At 45.2% G+C, this 14,942-nt stretch overlaps 1 protein-coding gene across 1 annotated transcript in view; it reads left to right on the plus strand.

Annotated features, from left to right (window-relative positions):
* Positions 1–14,942, plus strand: part of pgm2 (phosphoglucomutase 2) — a 31,657-nt gene continuing 16,715 nt past the window's right edge. Inside the window, exons 1-9 of the mRNA XM_015954157.3 lie at positions 1–229; positions 767–934; positions 3,910–4,101; positions 4,537–4,620; positions 8,330–8,523; positions 8,622–8,811; positions 8,898–8,995; positions 9,199–9,379; positions 13,914–14,007. Coding sequence (XP_015809643.1) covers positions 155–229; positions 767–934; positions 3,910–4,101; positions 4,537–4,620; positions 8,330–8,523; positions 8,622–8,811; positions 8,898–8,995; positions 9,199–9,379; positions 13,914–14,007 — 1,276 coding nt within the window. The 5' untranslated portion in view covers positions 1–154. The remainder of the gene's footprint in view (positions 230–766; positions 935–3,909; positions 4,102–4,536; positions 4,621–8,329; positions 8,524–8,621; positions 8,812–8,897; positions 8,996–9,198; positions 9,380–13,913; positions 14,008–14,942) is intronic.

Consider the following 14,942-nt stretch of genomic DNA (forward strand, 5'->3'; position numbering starts at 1 on the left):
GAGTGGGTGCTACTCAGTGACTGTTGAACGTGCTACTCTACCGTTCGTCGACCAGTGGAGGCTGGCTTTACCGCCGTGGTTCGGCGAGCGTTGAAAGTTGAGCATATCCTTTTTGTCTCGTCTGAAGGAGCGGGAAAGATCAAGTAGGGGGAAAATGGAGGACGTTTTGACCCCAACCGGCGACACCATATTGGACCAGGCGGTCCGACAGTGGCTGCAGTATGACCGGGTAAGCTGACAGCTAAACACTTTTAAGCTAACCGTTTGCTGATGTCTGACTCGCGTTTTGATCATCTTTCTGATGAACCTTTAAGACTTTAAAACAAGTAAACAAATACAAACAAATATAAACAAAAATGGCGAAACAAGAGAGAACACAGTCTCCAATGTGTGACAACCGAACAGAGACTGATTCTTGTTGGTAATGTGATGATGCAATAATAAATAGAGTAGAAGGTAATAACTTTTTTTAATTAAAACTGCATTTCCAAAACAGAAACTAAAACTATCAGATTAGGAAAATATTTTTGTCAGGGGAAACAAGGTGTTAATATAGTTATTAAAGTTATTAGTTAGAAAGCTGGCAAGGCTACATAGCCAAATTTTAATATTTGGCTTATTTAACTATAGAAACCTCTAGTTATAGTCTTAACATTAAACACAGAAAGCAGTTTTGGTTTGGGACAAGCATTGACTAAACAATTATAAATTATAACAGTCAGTTAGTTTTTGCCTTTGCCTAAATCTAAATGTTTTTATTTCTCAGAACCCCAAAACGATATCAATGGTGCAGGATCTGGTGAAGAAGGGAGCTGTGGAGGCTCTGAGGGAGTGTTTCTCCTCCAGAATGGAATTTGGTACAGCGGGACTCAGAGCAGCCATGGGCCCTGGCATTTCCTGTATGAATGACCTCACAGTCATCCAAACCACACAGGTCAGTAAATAGAGGAGCTACTGCCTCACATTAAGCATCAGGTCACATGAACATTTGGTTTTGAAACCATCATGTTACAGATTGCTGTACAGCTCGCTCACCAGACTTCTATTATCTGTTTATCTTGAGAGGTGGAGCTACAACTTCCTGGTCAATTTGGACAATATCTGTATTGTAATGAATTGGCGACTGAGTCATGCTGGTGTTCAACATCTTAAAATCAGGTCTTTTTTATTGTCATTTTCTTTAGATTATGGAGTGGAAATGTAAACTCAATCCAGATTAGTATAAGAGGGCAGCAGCAATAAGCCTAGTGAACTAGACCAAATTCTTGCTTTGCAAAGTTTGGTCTAGGAATGCTCCACTGGAACCTCTGCAGCCCCAACAGCATTCTGGCTGGCCAATCACAGCTCTCTAGAGGGGTTTCAAACACATAAAGAGCTGTGAATGGCCCATAATGGGGGGCCAATCATTAGGGCTGTCGCGGTAACCGCAAAAATGAAATATCGCAATATGAAGAAGCCCACCGCGCTGCATCATGGGCCACCGCGATTACTGAACTTGGTTCAACTCAATGATGCATGTTGAGAAGGATGGCTGCACTGGTATCAAAACGAAACGTTACTTCGCTCCTTTGGGAGCGCTTTGGTTTTCAGTACGTCAGCTGCTGCGCAGCCAGAGTCCTTGGCCGAGACGGAGCTGCCACCAGCGGCAAAAAATAAATAAATAATAAACGCTCGGAGACCTCCTGAAGTCCCGGACAAGCACTGCTTCTGCAACCGTCCCGAAGAGAGTTTGAGCCGAGCTGGAGCTCACTCGCTACCTGCAGGAGGAATGCATCCACCCTAAAGAACCCCCCTGACATGGTGGAGCAACAACCGGGAGAGATTCCCTTTGCTCGCCAGAGTCGCACGCAAGTTGAGTTCGGAAGCGAGCAGGGCCGGTGTTCTGTCACCGGACCGGAGCGGAGGGGAGCGGAGGTAGTGGAATTTGGGGTAAGTGCAACGAGCGCACCATCCGAGAGGGTTTTCAGTGTTGCTGGAAATGTTGCCACCCCTCTCAGATCCTCTCTCAAACCATATATGGTTAACATGCTGGTTTTCCTTGTATGTAACAAGGACGTGACCGAGCTATAAATCACCGTCATTCGTGTGTGTGAAAGTGAAATGATAGTGCGCCCGCCCCCCGGCGCGCGCGCGCCCGGTACATGCAATTTTTTATGCTTGATTTTAAACAACTAAACAAAATGGGGACTTGTTTCTTATTTGTTAGATGCTGCAGCCAAATTTGCATTTAAAAGTTTAACCTTCTCCTGAATTTTGTTGTTTTTAAGTTCAGTCGGACTCCGACTGTCGGACAAACAAACGTTACTGCGATCTGTGTTGTTACTGCCCTTTGATCTGCATTCAGTAAAGCATTATAAAAGAAGGCACGGCAATTTTTAACCTTTTTTAAATGTGTAAACATTATGTTTAGATAGTACTGCAATAATATCGCATACCGCAATATTAAGCCACCCTGAATCACCACAGGGGGAATTCCTCAACCGCGACAGCCCTACCAATCATAGTGCTCTACCTGCTTAGTGAACAAATCACAGAGCTTTATCCGTTTTGTGGGCCAATCAGGGCTCTCTATATGCCTGGTGGGTGGGATGATGCAACAGAGTGAAACAAGAGTATGGTCGTGTTCGAGATGAGTTGCGCCTCGCCTGGAAAACTGACGAGAGCAGACGGAAGCAGCAGGGGGAGGGGCTGAAAGTCGGCGTTTAAGTCGGACAGATTTCCCTACATGTGTAGCTCGGGGGTGACGATGGCTGAAGATATCGCGTTAGAGTTCATACTTGTTTAATTATTTATTTTAATTCTGGTGCCTGTTAGCAGCAGAAACACATCCTCATGTGCTTGTGGATATCATATATTGTATATGGAGACATGACTGTAATAATAAGTAAAGGTTATCAGCTGTAGGTTTAGTGTGCTCATAGGAAACATGACAAAAGAACACAAAACACATTTCTCTTTGTGGCCTATATAGTTGTCATCATCAACATAACATGATTTACAGAATACATGTGACCAACTAACATCTCATGTTCTACCATTGGATGTTTGGATCAAAATATGAACCAATCAGATCTTAGATCGGGTGAGAGCCAGGCGTTTCCCGTCATCCCCTAGGTTTTGATGCCGGTGGAGAGCAACTGCAGCGCCTTGCTCCAAAATCTGCGGCCGCCTTGATCTCACGAGGTTATCGTTGCCTACGTATGCATGACGTCAGAGCAAGTCGGCGTCACATCGGACACAAATCTAACCGGCATGCACTGTTCGCCGATCACCAGTGATCTAATCTGCGCAGAACTGGCTCATCTCGAACAAGGCCTCTGTCACATTCATTGTCCAGTGGAATGCGGAGATCATTTGAAAGACAACGGTAGAATCCGCCCCACAACGGAGAGCCGTCAATGGAGCGTGGCCAGACTAAATAATACATTTATTTAGTCTGGCTTGCCAGGCTAATAGATCATTATAGCAAAGGTAGAATAAAGGGTCTGGTTATGACACATCTGTCCACTGGGTGGCGATGTTTGGCAATATTTATGAACTGCATCCATATTATAGTGTGTTGAACGTGTTCATTAATTGGCAGTGGTGTTAAGTAATTATTTACCCAACAGACTGATTTAATTGGTCATTGAGAGGCTTTAGGGCAAAGTTGTAGTCTTATTTAACAATGTTATACCAACAGACACCCCAGGAATAAATGTAGATGTCAGTCAAAATGTTTGTTTATTTAAAAACATTAAAAGAAGGTGGGGGTTGTTTGGGGGTTGGAAGTACCCAGATGTGTTAACCCTGTCTATGAAAAGTTTTATTGGTGTTTTCTTATTTGTTTTAACACTTAATTTAAAGCAATGCTGTAAACATTTGAATAAAGTCCAAACTTTTACTTTTTAAATGTTTCCTCCTTGCCAGGGCTTCTGTTGCTACCTGGAGCAGAGTTTTAAGGACCTTAAAGAGCGAGGTGTGGTGATTGGGTACGACGCTCGGGCCCACCCTCCCAGCGGGGGCAGCAGTAAGCGATTCGCCAGCCTGGCTGCAGCCGTGTTCATCAGTCGAGGAGTGCCGGTCCACCTCTTCTCTGACATCACCCCGACGCCCTTTGTGGTAGGCACTCCAGTCTCACGCTTGGCTTTTCTGACTCAGTGGAACATTTGGACACAGAAACTGTTAAAACAAATTTTAGCACATTTATGGGTCAGACCTGCTTGTTTAGAGGGATGAAAGCCGCAGGGCAAATTCTTTAAAAAAAAAAGAGCTCACCTCTACTTCACAACATGCTGCACAACACACACACACACACACTTCAAAAGGTTGTGTTTACAAGCACAAAGGGGACGTGACGTTTCTGATTTCATGTTTGTTGTAACTTGTATGTGAGCCTGATGATCTGCACACCTGCATCTTTAAAGCAAATACAGCAACGTTTAATTGACATTGAAATAGTGAAATTGTTTCTTTTGTTTTATATATATTTGACAATGTGGAAATATGTATTTTTTTTTACCAACCCTTTTTTTTCTCATCTTATTCTTTTAACAGCCGTTCACGGTTTCCCATCTTGGCCTGTGTGCTGGTGTCATGGTAACAGCTTCACACAACCCCAAACAGGACAACGGATACAAGGTAATCCTTAGATAGATGTTTAGTTTACCTTCATATTTAAACCTATTTTAGTTTAGTAACTTGTTTTATGTTAAATTTAAACACAACAGGTTGAGGTTACTTACTGACGGTAAGCACAAACAGAGCAAACATTTATACAGCTTAATCACTGCTCAACTTCATGATCCCAGTAGTACTGGCTGATCCGATTCTCCCTGAGTGCTAGTAGGGCACCCACTTGTCCCTGCCTCACGCTGCTTAACGTTCTATGAGTAGATGCTCACTACTGTTATTAGGGCTGGGCGATATGGCCTCAAATCTATATTGCGATATAATCTGAAGTAGGGCTGCACGATATTAGGAAAACCTGCAATATTCGATAACAGTGCTTAATATTGCGATATCGATATTACTCGCGATAAATGAACAAATACTAAAGTATGCAGTGTTGATGTCGTCTGGTGTGTGACGTCTGCTCTGGGTTCAAAGCAAACAAAAACTAATGCATGAATTCCATTACAACATAACATTTTTATTGCAAAAATATGCAGCTGCACCTGCTACTGTATTAGCAGCTGCACCCGCTACTGTATTAGCAGCTGCACCTGCTACTGTATTAGCAGCTGCACCCGCTACTGTATTAGCAGCTGCACCTGCTACTGTATTAGCAGCTGCACCTGCTACTGTATTAGCAGCTGCACCTGCTACTGTATTAGCAGCTGCACCCGCTACTGTATTAGCAGCTGCACCTGCTACTGTATTAGCAGCTGCACCCGCTACTGTATTAGCAGCTGCACCTGCTACTGCATTAGCAGCTGCACCTGCTACTGTATTAGCAGCTGCACCTGCTACTGTATTAGCAGCTGCACCTGCTACTGCATTAGCAGCTGCACCTGCTACTGTATTAGCAGCTGCACCTGCTACTGTATTAGCAGCAAAACAACAAACTGCATGCATGCAGTTTCTCAGTGACTTTAAAACATCACCTCCACCATAAAACTTTTTCTGATGCTCCAAATACAGAAAAACATCCCTTACCAGGGTTTTCTGAATAAATAAAAACATCAGAAAATAAGTTTAAATGTTAAATAATAGTTAACATCACTTAAACGCAACAGCAAATTCTCTCATTGCTACTGAACATTTTCTCCACTTGTGTGGTTATGATATAAGGCTGTTGCTGTAACTGGGAAGTGAACTGTGCTGGGCCAAACTAGGAGAACATTAAGATTTTCTGAGGGAAACAATTGTCTACCTTTCAGAAGAGGAACTGGCAAAAAACTACATGGAAAATACGTGAAAACATTTGTTTTTAACCCCAAATTGAACAAGTTTACCTAGATCTTAAAAAGCAGCTCAGATGATGAAACTGCAACTATGATTCTGATAACAAGCTAACAAATTGAACTAGCTCCTCTAAGATAACCGGTGTAAGGTTATGAAGTTCATGGTTTTCAACTCCATACAGCTGGCCCCTGGGCACAATAACACCGTGTAGAAAAACCAAGGTCGGGTGTTCCTCAGACTGTTTACATTCCAGGAGAAGAGTCCGAAGGAGAAGAAGAAACTTTACTTAATCAAAGTACTTTATTTGTGATTAAAATTATTAAGCAAAACAGATGTTGATCAACAATAATCAAGTGAATGATCTGTGAAATAAATATGTCATGAATTATGTTTAATGAAACCAGGACTACGGCACAGACATACTGATCCTCATCTCCATAGAAACGCATGACACATTGTTCCAACCAATCAGAGCTTTCGGCTGCCGCGGGAGAATCTGGTGTTGACTTCAAATGTCCAATCCACTTTACTCCAACTTATCAACAATTCAGAGATATAAAACAAGGCAACGCCATTTTAAGTCAGTTCCATTTTGACTTCAGTTCTATTCAACATCATCCTAAAGAAAAGCACAGCCTGTCCAGATGTGTTTTCTTCTCTAAACTAAGAACTGTGAAACGGGAGATTTTCGTCGTTTAACAACCAGACGACGTCCTTTCAAAATAAGAGCACCTGCTGACGCCGCTGAACGGTACCGGGGTCGACCCTCCAGACGGGCTTTGAAACGTTGTGATCGCTGCACCGACAGCTCCATCGTACATCCGAGGTCTCCAGACCTGGCATTTCCTGATCTACCTGGGAGACCCCCACTGGGTACGTACACGGCAAAATAGCGGCTCATGTCATCATTTTATAAGCCTCGTGATATCTAGTCATAACAAAGACGACCAGATTCGATTACGTCAGCCTAGAGAATCTGAACCACACACACACACACACACGCACCAACACAACATCCGAATCCATTCTCATCCATCACAGAGTAGTCCTGGTAGATTGTTTAGAATTTATAATTCAGAAATTAAAGATTCTCAAACGATCCCATCTCTCTCTTTTCTTGTCTCAAAGTCAATACAGAGTGTTTAATTAAACTCCCTGATGATAAAAACAGCCTATTCTTCTGTTTATAAAAAGTGAACTACCAACAGTGTGTTAAAATACAACTTTAGATAGTTACATCACTTTGATTCCACATCACTTTGATTCCGTTACACCGGCTAGCAGAGCTTCTGACTGACAGTTTATGTGCAGCAGCAAATCAACTATCCTGATTAACAAGGTTATAAAAGCTCATAAATGAAAAATCACTTTCATGTGTGGGGGAAATTTTCCATGCCCTCTTTAGCAGGGTGGGACTGGGAGGAGAGTGCTGTAGCCTTTTAGCTGGAAGCTAACCGGAACCTGGGGCTAACATCATCACCCGGTGGAACACTAGCGACATGAAGGTGGGTTGGTTCACCGGCACGTGTCGGAGTCAGCCCGGTTACTATCAGCTGGTTAACGACACCGAACGAACTCACGTTCACGTTTGAAAGCAGCGCTGATTCCAGAAACATCAGCACAAAGTGCGTTCGTTGCTCTGAGCCAGCATGACGAACAAGGGAACGGCGCCGCTAACTCAGTTCGGGTGTTGCTTTCCATCCTAATGGGCTCGACAAGGGTCTACGTAGGGGGCGGGCGTATTACATGAACGGAATCATCTGATTGGCCGCATATCAGAAGGACTACATTTGATTGGTCAAATAATACTTCCGCGTAAAAAACAGAGCTGGTTTACAAAAAGTTGATGTATGACACGGATGGAAATGTTGAACCAAACATTTATCGCCGTTTTTGACGTGCTTTGCGATGGGCCTATCGCACGTCCTGTTATCGCGATGACGATAATTTTTCGATATATTGTGCAGCCCTACTCTGAAGCATGTGCTGTAACGATATATATTGCGATATATTTTTTCTCTGTTTATAAATGTCAAAATGACGTGCTTTTAAATATCCTCAAGTGGCCTCCTCCTCCGCTCACTCCATGCTTGCAGTCACTGCGATTCTGTTGCCCCAGCAGGGTGCACATCTTAGTGACGTCATGTGTTATCGCAGTATTGCGATATAGCCAAAAACTCTATCATTACCCAATTTTATATCGTTTCTACCTTATATCGTTTATATTGCCCACCCCTAACTGTTATTATCCTTAAACTGGGTCACATCTGATCAGATTGTAACTTATTTATAATCTTCTGTTATGTAGGCCATATTCTCCTGTTTTCCCACGTTCGGCCAAATGAATGTTGTTGACTTATAGAGGCATAATATGTCAGTATCCAGTATTATGCAGTAGTATGTTTCTGCATAACAAAATGTCGATGCTCTGTTTCTGTGCTAGGTGTACTGGGAGAGTGGTGCCCAGATTGTGCCCCCCCATGATGTAGGGATCTCTAAAGCCATCAAGGAGAACCTGGAGCCATGGCCAGAGGCCTGGAACTCTGAGGAGGCCCTGAAGAGCCCCTTGCTGAAGGACCCCTACCAGGACACTTTCACACAGTACTTCAAAGCCATCCAGAAACACTGTCATCACAGGTGATCCATACAAGAACTTCCCCTTTAGAAGCACAAACACAATGAGAATCCACGGACATCAGAAGACAAACCACATTTTTTGACTTCTTCTTTCACAGGGACATCAACAAAAGCTCAGAGGTGAAAATAGTTCACACGTCTGTGCATGGAGTTGGTCATGCTTTTGTCCAGTCAGCATTCAAGGCCTTTGATCTCCCTCCTCCATACGCTGTAGACCAGCAAAAAGATCCAGATCCGGAATTTCCCACCGTTAAGTACCCCAATCCTGAGGAGGGGAAGGGAGTCTTGGTGAGGCTAACCTACACGGCTCACACCTAGAAGATGAAGTGTTTTATTTATGTATTTGTATGTTTGTGTGATTGTTTGTTTTTCAGACTCTGTCATTCGCTCTTGCAGTGACGGAGGGAGCCTCTGTGGTGTTGGCCAATGACCCTGATGCTGATCGACTGGCTATAGCTGAGAGGCAGGACAGGTCAGGAAAATGTTATTCTCTTTCCATCTCTCTTCCTCTCACTTTGAACCGATTAAAATCACCTTTATGTTATTGTAGATTTTAACCCTGTCAGGTCATGAAAACCCTAAGTGCATCACCATGGTAACAGCTGAAACGCTGTGATCATGACAGACTGTCCTGCCTACCTGTCCATGACCCCCCCATCTGTCTCTGTGCTTCAGTGGACAGTGGCGAGTCTTCAGTGGTAATGAACTGGGGGCGCTGCTCGGCTGGTGGATGTTCCACTGCTGGAAAGAACAGAACCCCGATGCTGCTGTCGTGAAAAACATCTACATGCTTTCAAGCACGGTGTCTTCCAAAATACTGCGGGCCATCGCTCTGAAGGAGGGCTTCCACTTTGAGGTTTGGAACTTGAGTTTTATGTAAAATAATCAGCAGCAGGAATGTGTAATTCTGTGTAACCTCCTTTAAGTCAGGGCTCAGGGAGTAGATAAGAAAACAATTAAAGCTGACATTAAACTGAGAATAAACATATCTATAAAAGCATCTAAATTGGCTAAAGGCTTTCAATTAAAGAGGCCAGATCATGGAAAACCCACCTTTTAGAGCTTTTCACAATGGGATGTTATTTTGTCACGAACAATACCCCCAAACCTGTTTTTGGCTGCATTCGTGCATTTTCCTGTCTCCGCTGCAAAATTTTCGGTTGTATTTTGAAAGACTTGAAAAGCCTTGATGAAACTAAGTGCATCATCAGGCCTTTCTCCTCCCTCTGAAGCTAGTCTTTGTTATGAAACTCACCTCCACTGGAAGTAGGTCACTAATGCCCACTTACTCTTGGTGGCGACTTGCGAGCATAGAACAGTGGATTTCATCGCTGCAGTTGAGAATGTTTTAATCTGACCTTCATGTCGCAGATGACTTCTTTAAAGACCTCCACCAGTTTCAGACTGGATATTCTGACAAATTCTCTTTGCATTGGAGACAAAACGCCGCTGTAAAAACCATGCGTCCTGTCCACAAAGGCACGTGTAATGGGCAGCACATTTTGCTGCAGAGCATGTTTCTTAGACGACTAACATTTTGTAACAGACTCGTGCTACTTTCATACTAGCATTGGCTCCACTCCGTTCTGCCCGCCCCAGCCCGGCTGATTTCGTTCCACATTGCCTTAGGAATGCGGACGTGATTGAGCACATGGGCGGTCTGTGGTCTGTGATGTCATGAGCGCATCTCTGAGCATGTGGGCAGGGAAAAAGAGCACGGGGAAGTCCACGGTATCCCTGTTATTAAACAAAAGCGGCCTGAGCAGTGTTGCTTTTGGAGACTCTCTGACTCTAGTATTGCATCCTGCTTTGCTGTGTCTGGCAGCGCTCTGTGTGTGTGTGTGTGTGTGTGTGTGTGTGTGTGTGTGTGTGTGTGTGTGTGTGTGTGTGTGTGTGTGTGTGTGTGTGTGTGTGTGCGTGCATGTTCCTCACAGCCGTGAGAGACAAAGAAAAACTGCTTAAGTCAGTGTCTCGTTAACTCCACAGCATCCAGAATGATAATGAATCGCGCATGCAGGAAACCCCCGCCAGCTGATTCTATCTGCCAATAGGAGGCTTCCCCTAATGGTCGAGTGATTTTGAGCCAGCCAATCAGTCAGCAGTGGGTGTGTTAGAACGGTTCTGCTCCAGGCAGAGTGCCTCGGGAAGAGGCCTGAAAAGACATCCGGTTGCATGCTGAACACTCCCAACCCGGTCCAGATGTGGGACATTCCCATCTGTACCGTGTCGGGCCGGGTAGCGTAGGTTGTTTACATATCTGGGTGGCCTGGTATTTTTCCGGGCCAACCAAGGCTCATTCTCAGCCCTCTTCTCGAGGGGGTCTTCTTCAGGCCGACCAGGGCCAACACACCCACTGCTGACAGCAGATTCACACCTTCCATTAGAGCAAGCCTCTGATTGGTGGGTAGAATCAGCCCACATGGGCTTAAGGCAAGGATGTGTGGAATCAACCGGGCCAGGCTGGGGCCGACTGGGGCTACCCGGCCCGGGCCGACCCGGTACAGATGGGAATGGCCCAATGGAGTAAAACCAATGCTCATGTACAAGTGCCATTGGTAGTCCAGTGGTTAGAGCGCCTGCCTCGCTTGCTTTTTCGCTATGACCTTACACCGGTTTGATTCCCGGTCTCAGCTGTAATATTCTTTCTTCTTTTTTTAGCTACACTTACCTGTATTGTGTTTTCAACCCTTTAGAAGAAGAAGAAGAAAATATCATTTCTATAGCGCCTCTCAAGATAAAAATCACACGGCGCTTCACAAAAACAAAAAATATAAAAATATAAAAAAGCATTTAGAAAATGTTTAAAAATATATTTAAAATGAGCAAAAATAGACAATTGTGATTAAAAAAATGTTAAGAAAGAGAGAGTGAACAGGAAAGAGGGAAATCAGTGGATCCTGAGGAAGGTGGAATAGGTGGGGAGAGCAGAATAAAGAGAGAGTGGTGAAGAAGGTCATTCAAAAACCAGCTTGAACAAGTGAGTCTTCAGCTGCTTTTTAAAGGAGACCACTGAGTCCACTGATCTCAGGCTCAGGGGGAGAGAGGTCCAGAGTCTGGGGGCCACAGCAGCAGATGATCTGTCACCTTTGACCTTTAGCCTGGTGCTGCACAACCAGTAGGTTTTGATCACTGGACCTCAGGGACCTGCTGGGGGTGTAGGGACTAAGAAGATCACCAATGTAAGATGGTGCTTGTCCATGTAAGGCCCTATAGACCAGAACCAGGATCTTGAAATGAACCCTGAAGTTGACTGGCAGCCAGTGAAGCTGGAGGAGAAGCGGGGTGATGTGGGTGTGTTTGGATGACTTGGTCAGAAGCCGAGCACAGGCGTTCTGAACCATCATTCTGTAACCAAAGAGAGTTACAGTAGTCTAAGCGTGAGGAGATGAAGGTGTGGAGAACTGTCTCAAGTTCAGAGCGGGACAGAATGGGACTCAGCTTAGCAACGTTCCTGAGATGGAAGAAGGAAGAGCGAACAAGAGAAGTGACATGAGGATCCAGGGTGAGCGCTGGGTCAAAGGTCACACCAAGATTCCTGACAGAAGGTTTGGTGTGAGAAGCAAGCTGACCAAGAGAGTCTCTGACTTTGGGAACCAGCTTGTCTGGGGCACAGATGAGGATCTCAGTCTTATCTTCATTCAGCTGAAGAAAGCTCCCAGCCATCCAGGTTTTGATAGAGTCTAAGCAGGTGTGTAACAGCTGCAGCTTAGACATCTCATGGGGCTTAAAGGAGATGTACAGTTGGATGTCATCTGCATAAAGATGGTAGGAGATTCCTTTGAAGGAGCTCAGGATGTGCTGAAGAGGAAGCAGATAGAGGAGGAAGAGCAGAGGCCCCAGCACAGAACCTTGTGGGACACCATGGGTAAGAGAGGTGGTGGAGGACCTAAACTTGAAGACGGCCACAGAAAAGGAGCGCTCAGAGAGATAAGAGGAGAACCACTCCAGAGCAGATCCTGATAGGCCTACCCAGTCTCTCAGCCTCTCCAGTAGCAGGTGATGGTCAACAGTGTCAAAGGCTGCAGTCAGGTCCAGCAGGACCAGAACAGAACAGTCCCCTGCATCACTGTGAGTCAGACGGTCATTAGAGACCCTAAGAAGAGCTGTTTCAGTAGAATGAGCTCTACGAAAACCTGACTGGAAGCTATCATAGATGTTATGTTCATCAAGAGCAGCTGTGAGTTGTTTAGCCACAACCTTTTCCAAGATCTTGGAGATGAACGGAAGTTTAGAGATGGGTCTGAAGCTGCTATGGAGAGAGGGGTTGAGACTTGGTTTTTTAAGAAGCGGGTGGATTACAGCATTCTTAAAGTAAGCAGGGACCTGACCAGAAACCAGAGAAGCATTAATTATAGAGAGCACGCTGGGACCGATGGACTGAAAAGCACTTTTAAACAAAGATGAGGGTAAGATGTCGAGGGGGTTTATTGGTAAATTGTCTAAAGTATAAGGACTCATCTTTAAAAAAAAATTTTTTTTTACTTTCTTAGTTTTTTTTTAGCCAGCTGAAGACCAAGTGAGTCCATGTGAGATGAGCAGAGTAGATCATTAGGACTTCTGTGTCCCATCCAGAGCATTGCAACTAAAATTCTGCTTGGAAATGACCAAATTCAAAGATCTTTAGAGACACAAATGTTTTGCAGAAGATAATCAATTAAACAAAAATACTTAAAAAAAAACAACATACCTGCTTCAGCTGTCTAAATAAATTACTGCAGACATGAGGAATCGAACCGGCTTCAGGACATGGCAAAACAAGATGAAAGGCAGATGCTTTAACCACTAGACCAGCGGTACTCAATAGGTGGGACTAGGCCCGTGGGGCCCTTCTATGTGGCCCCTAAACCGCCAGCACCCCCCATCCCTCACCCCCACCACCGGCCTTTGCATTTGCGCCGGCGGGGTACAAATGGTGCTGATGTGTATGGGTCCACATGAGACCACCCCCCGGACTGGACCTTGAACTTCAAGGTTGTTTTTTAAAATGGCCCTCAGAACATTTCAGCTGAGTAACCCTGCATAGACCATCAAGACGCAGCTGTTGTACGCACATATTGTTGGCATGGACAGAGAGCCGGCGCGGTTTCCAAGGAAACTTTCTTTTAATTTGATGCTTCGTTGCGGCCCGTAATGCTTTGTGGGTTTTGTAATGAATGGGTGGAGCTCAGGCCGGTGGAGGTGGGGTTTCCGTGATTTGAAGTGTTTGATTTCCAGGTACAAAGACAAGCTGACGAAAATAACCATGGGTAAGATTTTGTCATCGACTGTTTCTACCTTTGCTCTCAGAGGTTTAAAATATCATGATCTGGTCCTTTTAAAGATAGTTTAATGTGATGAATGTAAAATCAAAATTGTTGGACTAAACAAAGTTTCTCATGATGTTTGAGCAGGAAACTTTAACAGGATTCAAGTGGATGGGGAACAGAGCCAAAGACCTCTTGGACCAGGGCAAGACGGTTCTGTTTGCTTTTGAAGAGGCCATAGGTACGCACCAACAAACTAATGGTGGACACAAGGGAGATGACGAGATTAACAAAGGATAAAACTATCATCTGGGAGCTAAGTGCTCATTAAGGTGTCTGTTTAAAACTAACTATTCAGTATTTAAACACAGATCTGATCTGAAATGGTTTTAATCCACAACTTAAGGCCGAGAGCAGTGGGGGACATTGAGTCCGAGTGGGCCTTGTTCCACTCTGCGATTGTCGAGGCGGCTGTTGCTAGCTGTGGTTGTAAGGTGGCCGGTGCCAGTCGTGGTGGCAACCCCCGTACCCGCTGGTGGACACCAGAGGTTCGGGGAGCCGTCAGGCTGAAGAAGGAGGCCTACAGGGCGTGGCTGGTCTGTGGGTCTCCGGAGGCAGCAGACAGGTACCGGATAGCCAAGCGGGGTGCAGCAGTGGCAATTGCCGAGGCAAAATCTCGGGCGTGGGAGGAGTTTGGTGAGGCCATGGAGAAAGACTATCGATCGGCTCCAAAGAGGTTCTGGCAAACTGTCCGGCGCCTCAGGAGAGGAAGGCAGCAACTCGCTCACACTGTTTACAGTGGGGATGGGGAGCTGCTGACGTCAACTGAGGCTATAGTCGGACGGTGGAAGGAATACTTTGAGGAGCTCCTCAATCCCACCAATGCGCATTCCGAGGAGGAACCAGAGCTGGGAGGCCTGGGGATGGACTGTCCGATCTCGGGGGCAGAAGTTGCTGAGGTAGTCAAACAACTACACAGCGGCGGAGCCCCGGGGGCGGATGAGGTTCGTCCTGGGTATCTCAAGGCTATGGATGTTGTAGGGCTGTCATGGTTGACACGTCTCTACAACATTGCGTGGTCATCGGGGGCAGTTCCTAGGGAGTGGCAGACCGGGGTGGTGGTCCCCATCTTTAAGAAGGGTGACCTGAGGGTGTGTTCCAACTATAGGGGGATCA

This window comes from Nothobranchius furzeri, chromosome 7 (genome assembly GCF_043380555.1).
Source record: "Nothobranchius furzeri strain GRZ-AD chromosome 7, NfurGRZ-RIMD1, whole genome shotgun sequence".
NCBI classification, from domain to species: Eukaryota; Metazoa; Chordata; class Actinopteri; order Cyprinodontiformes; family Nothobranchiidae; genus Nothobranchius; species Nothobranchius furzeri.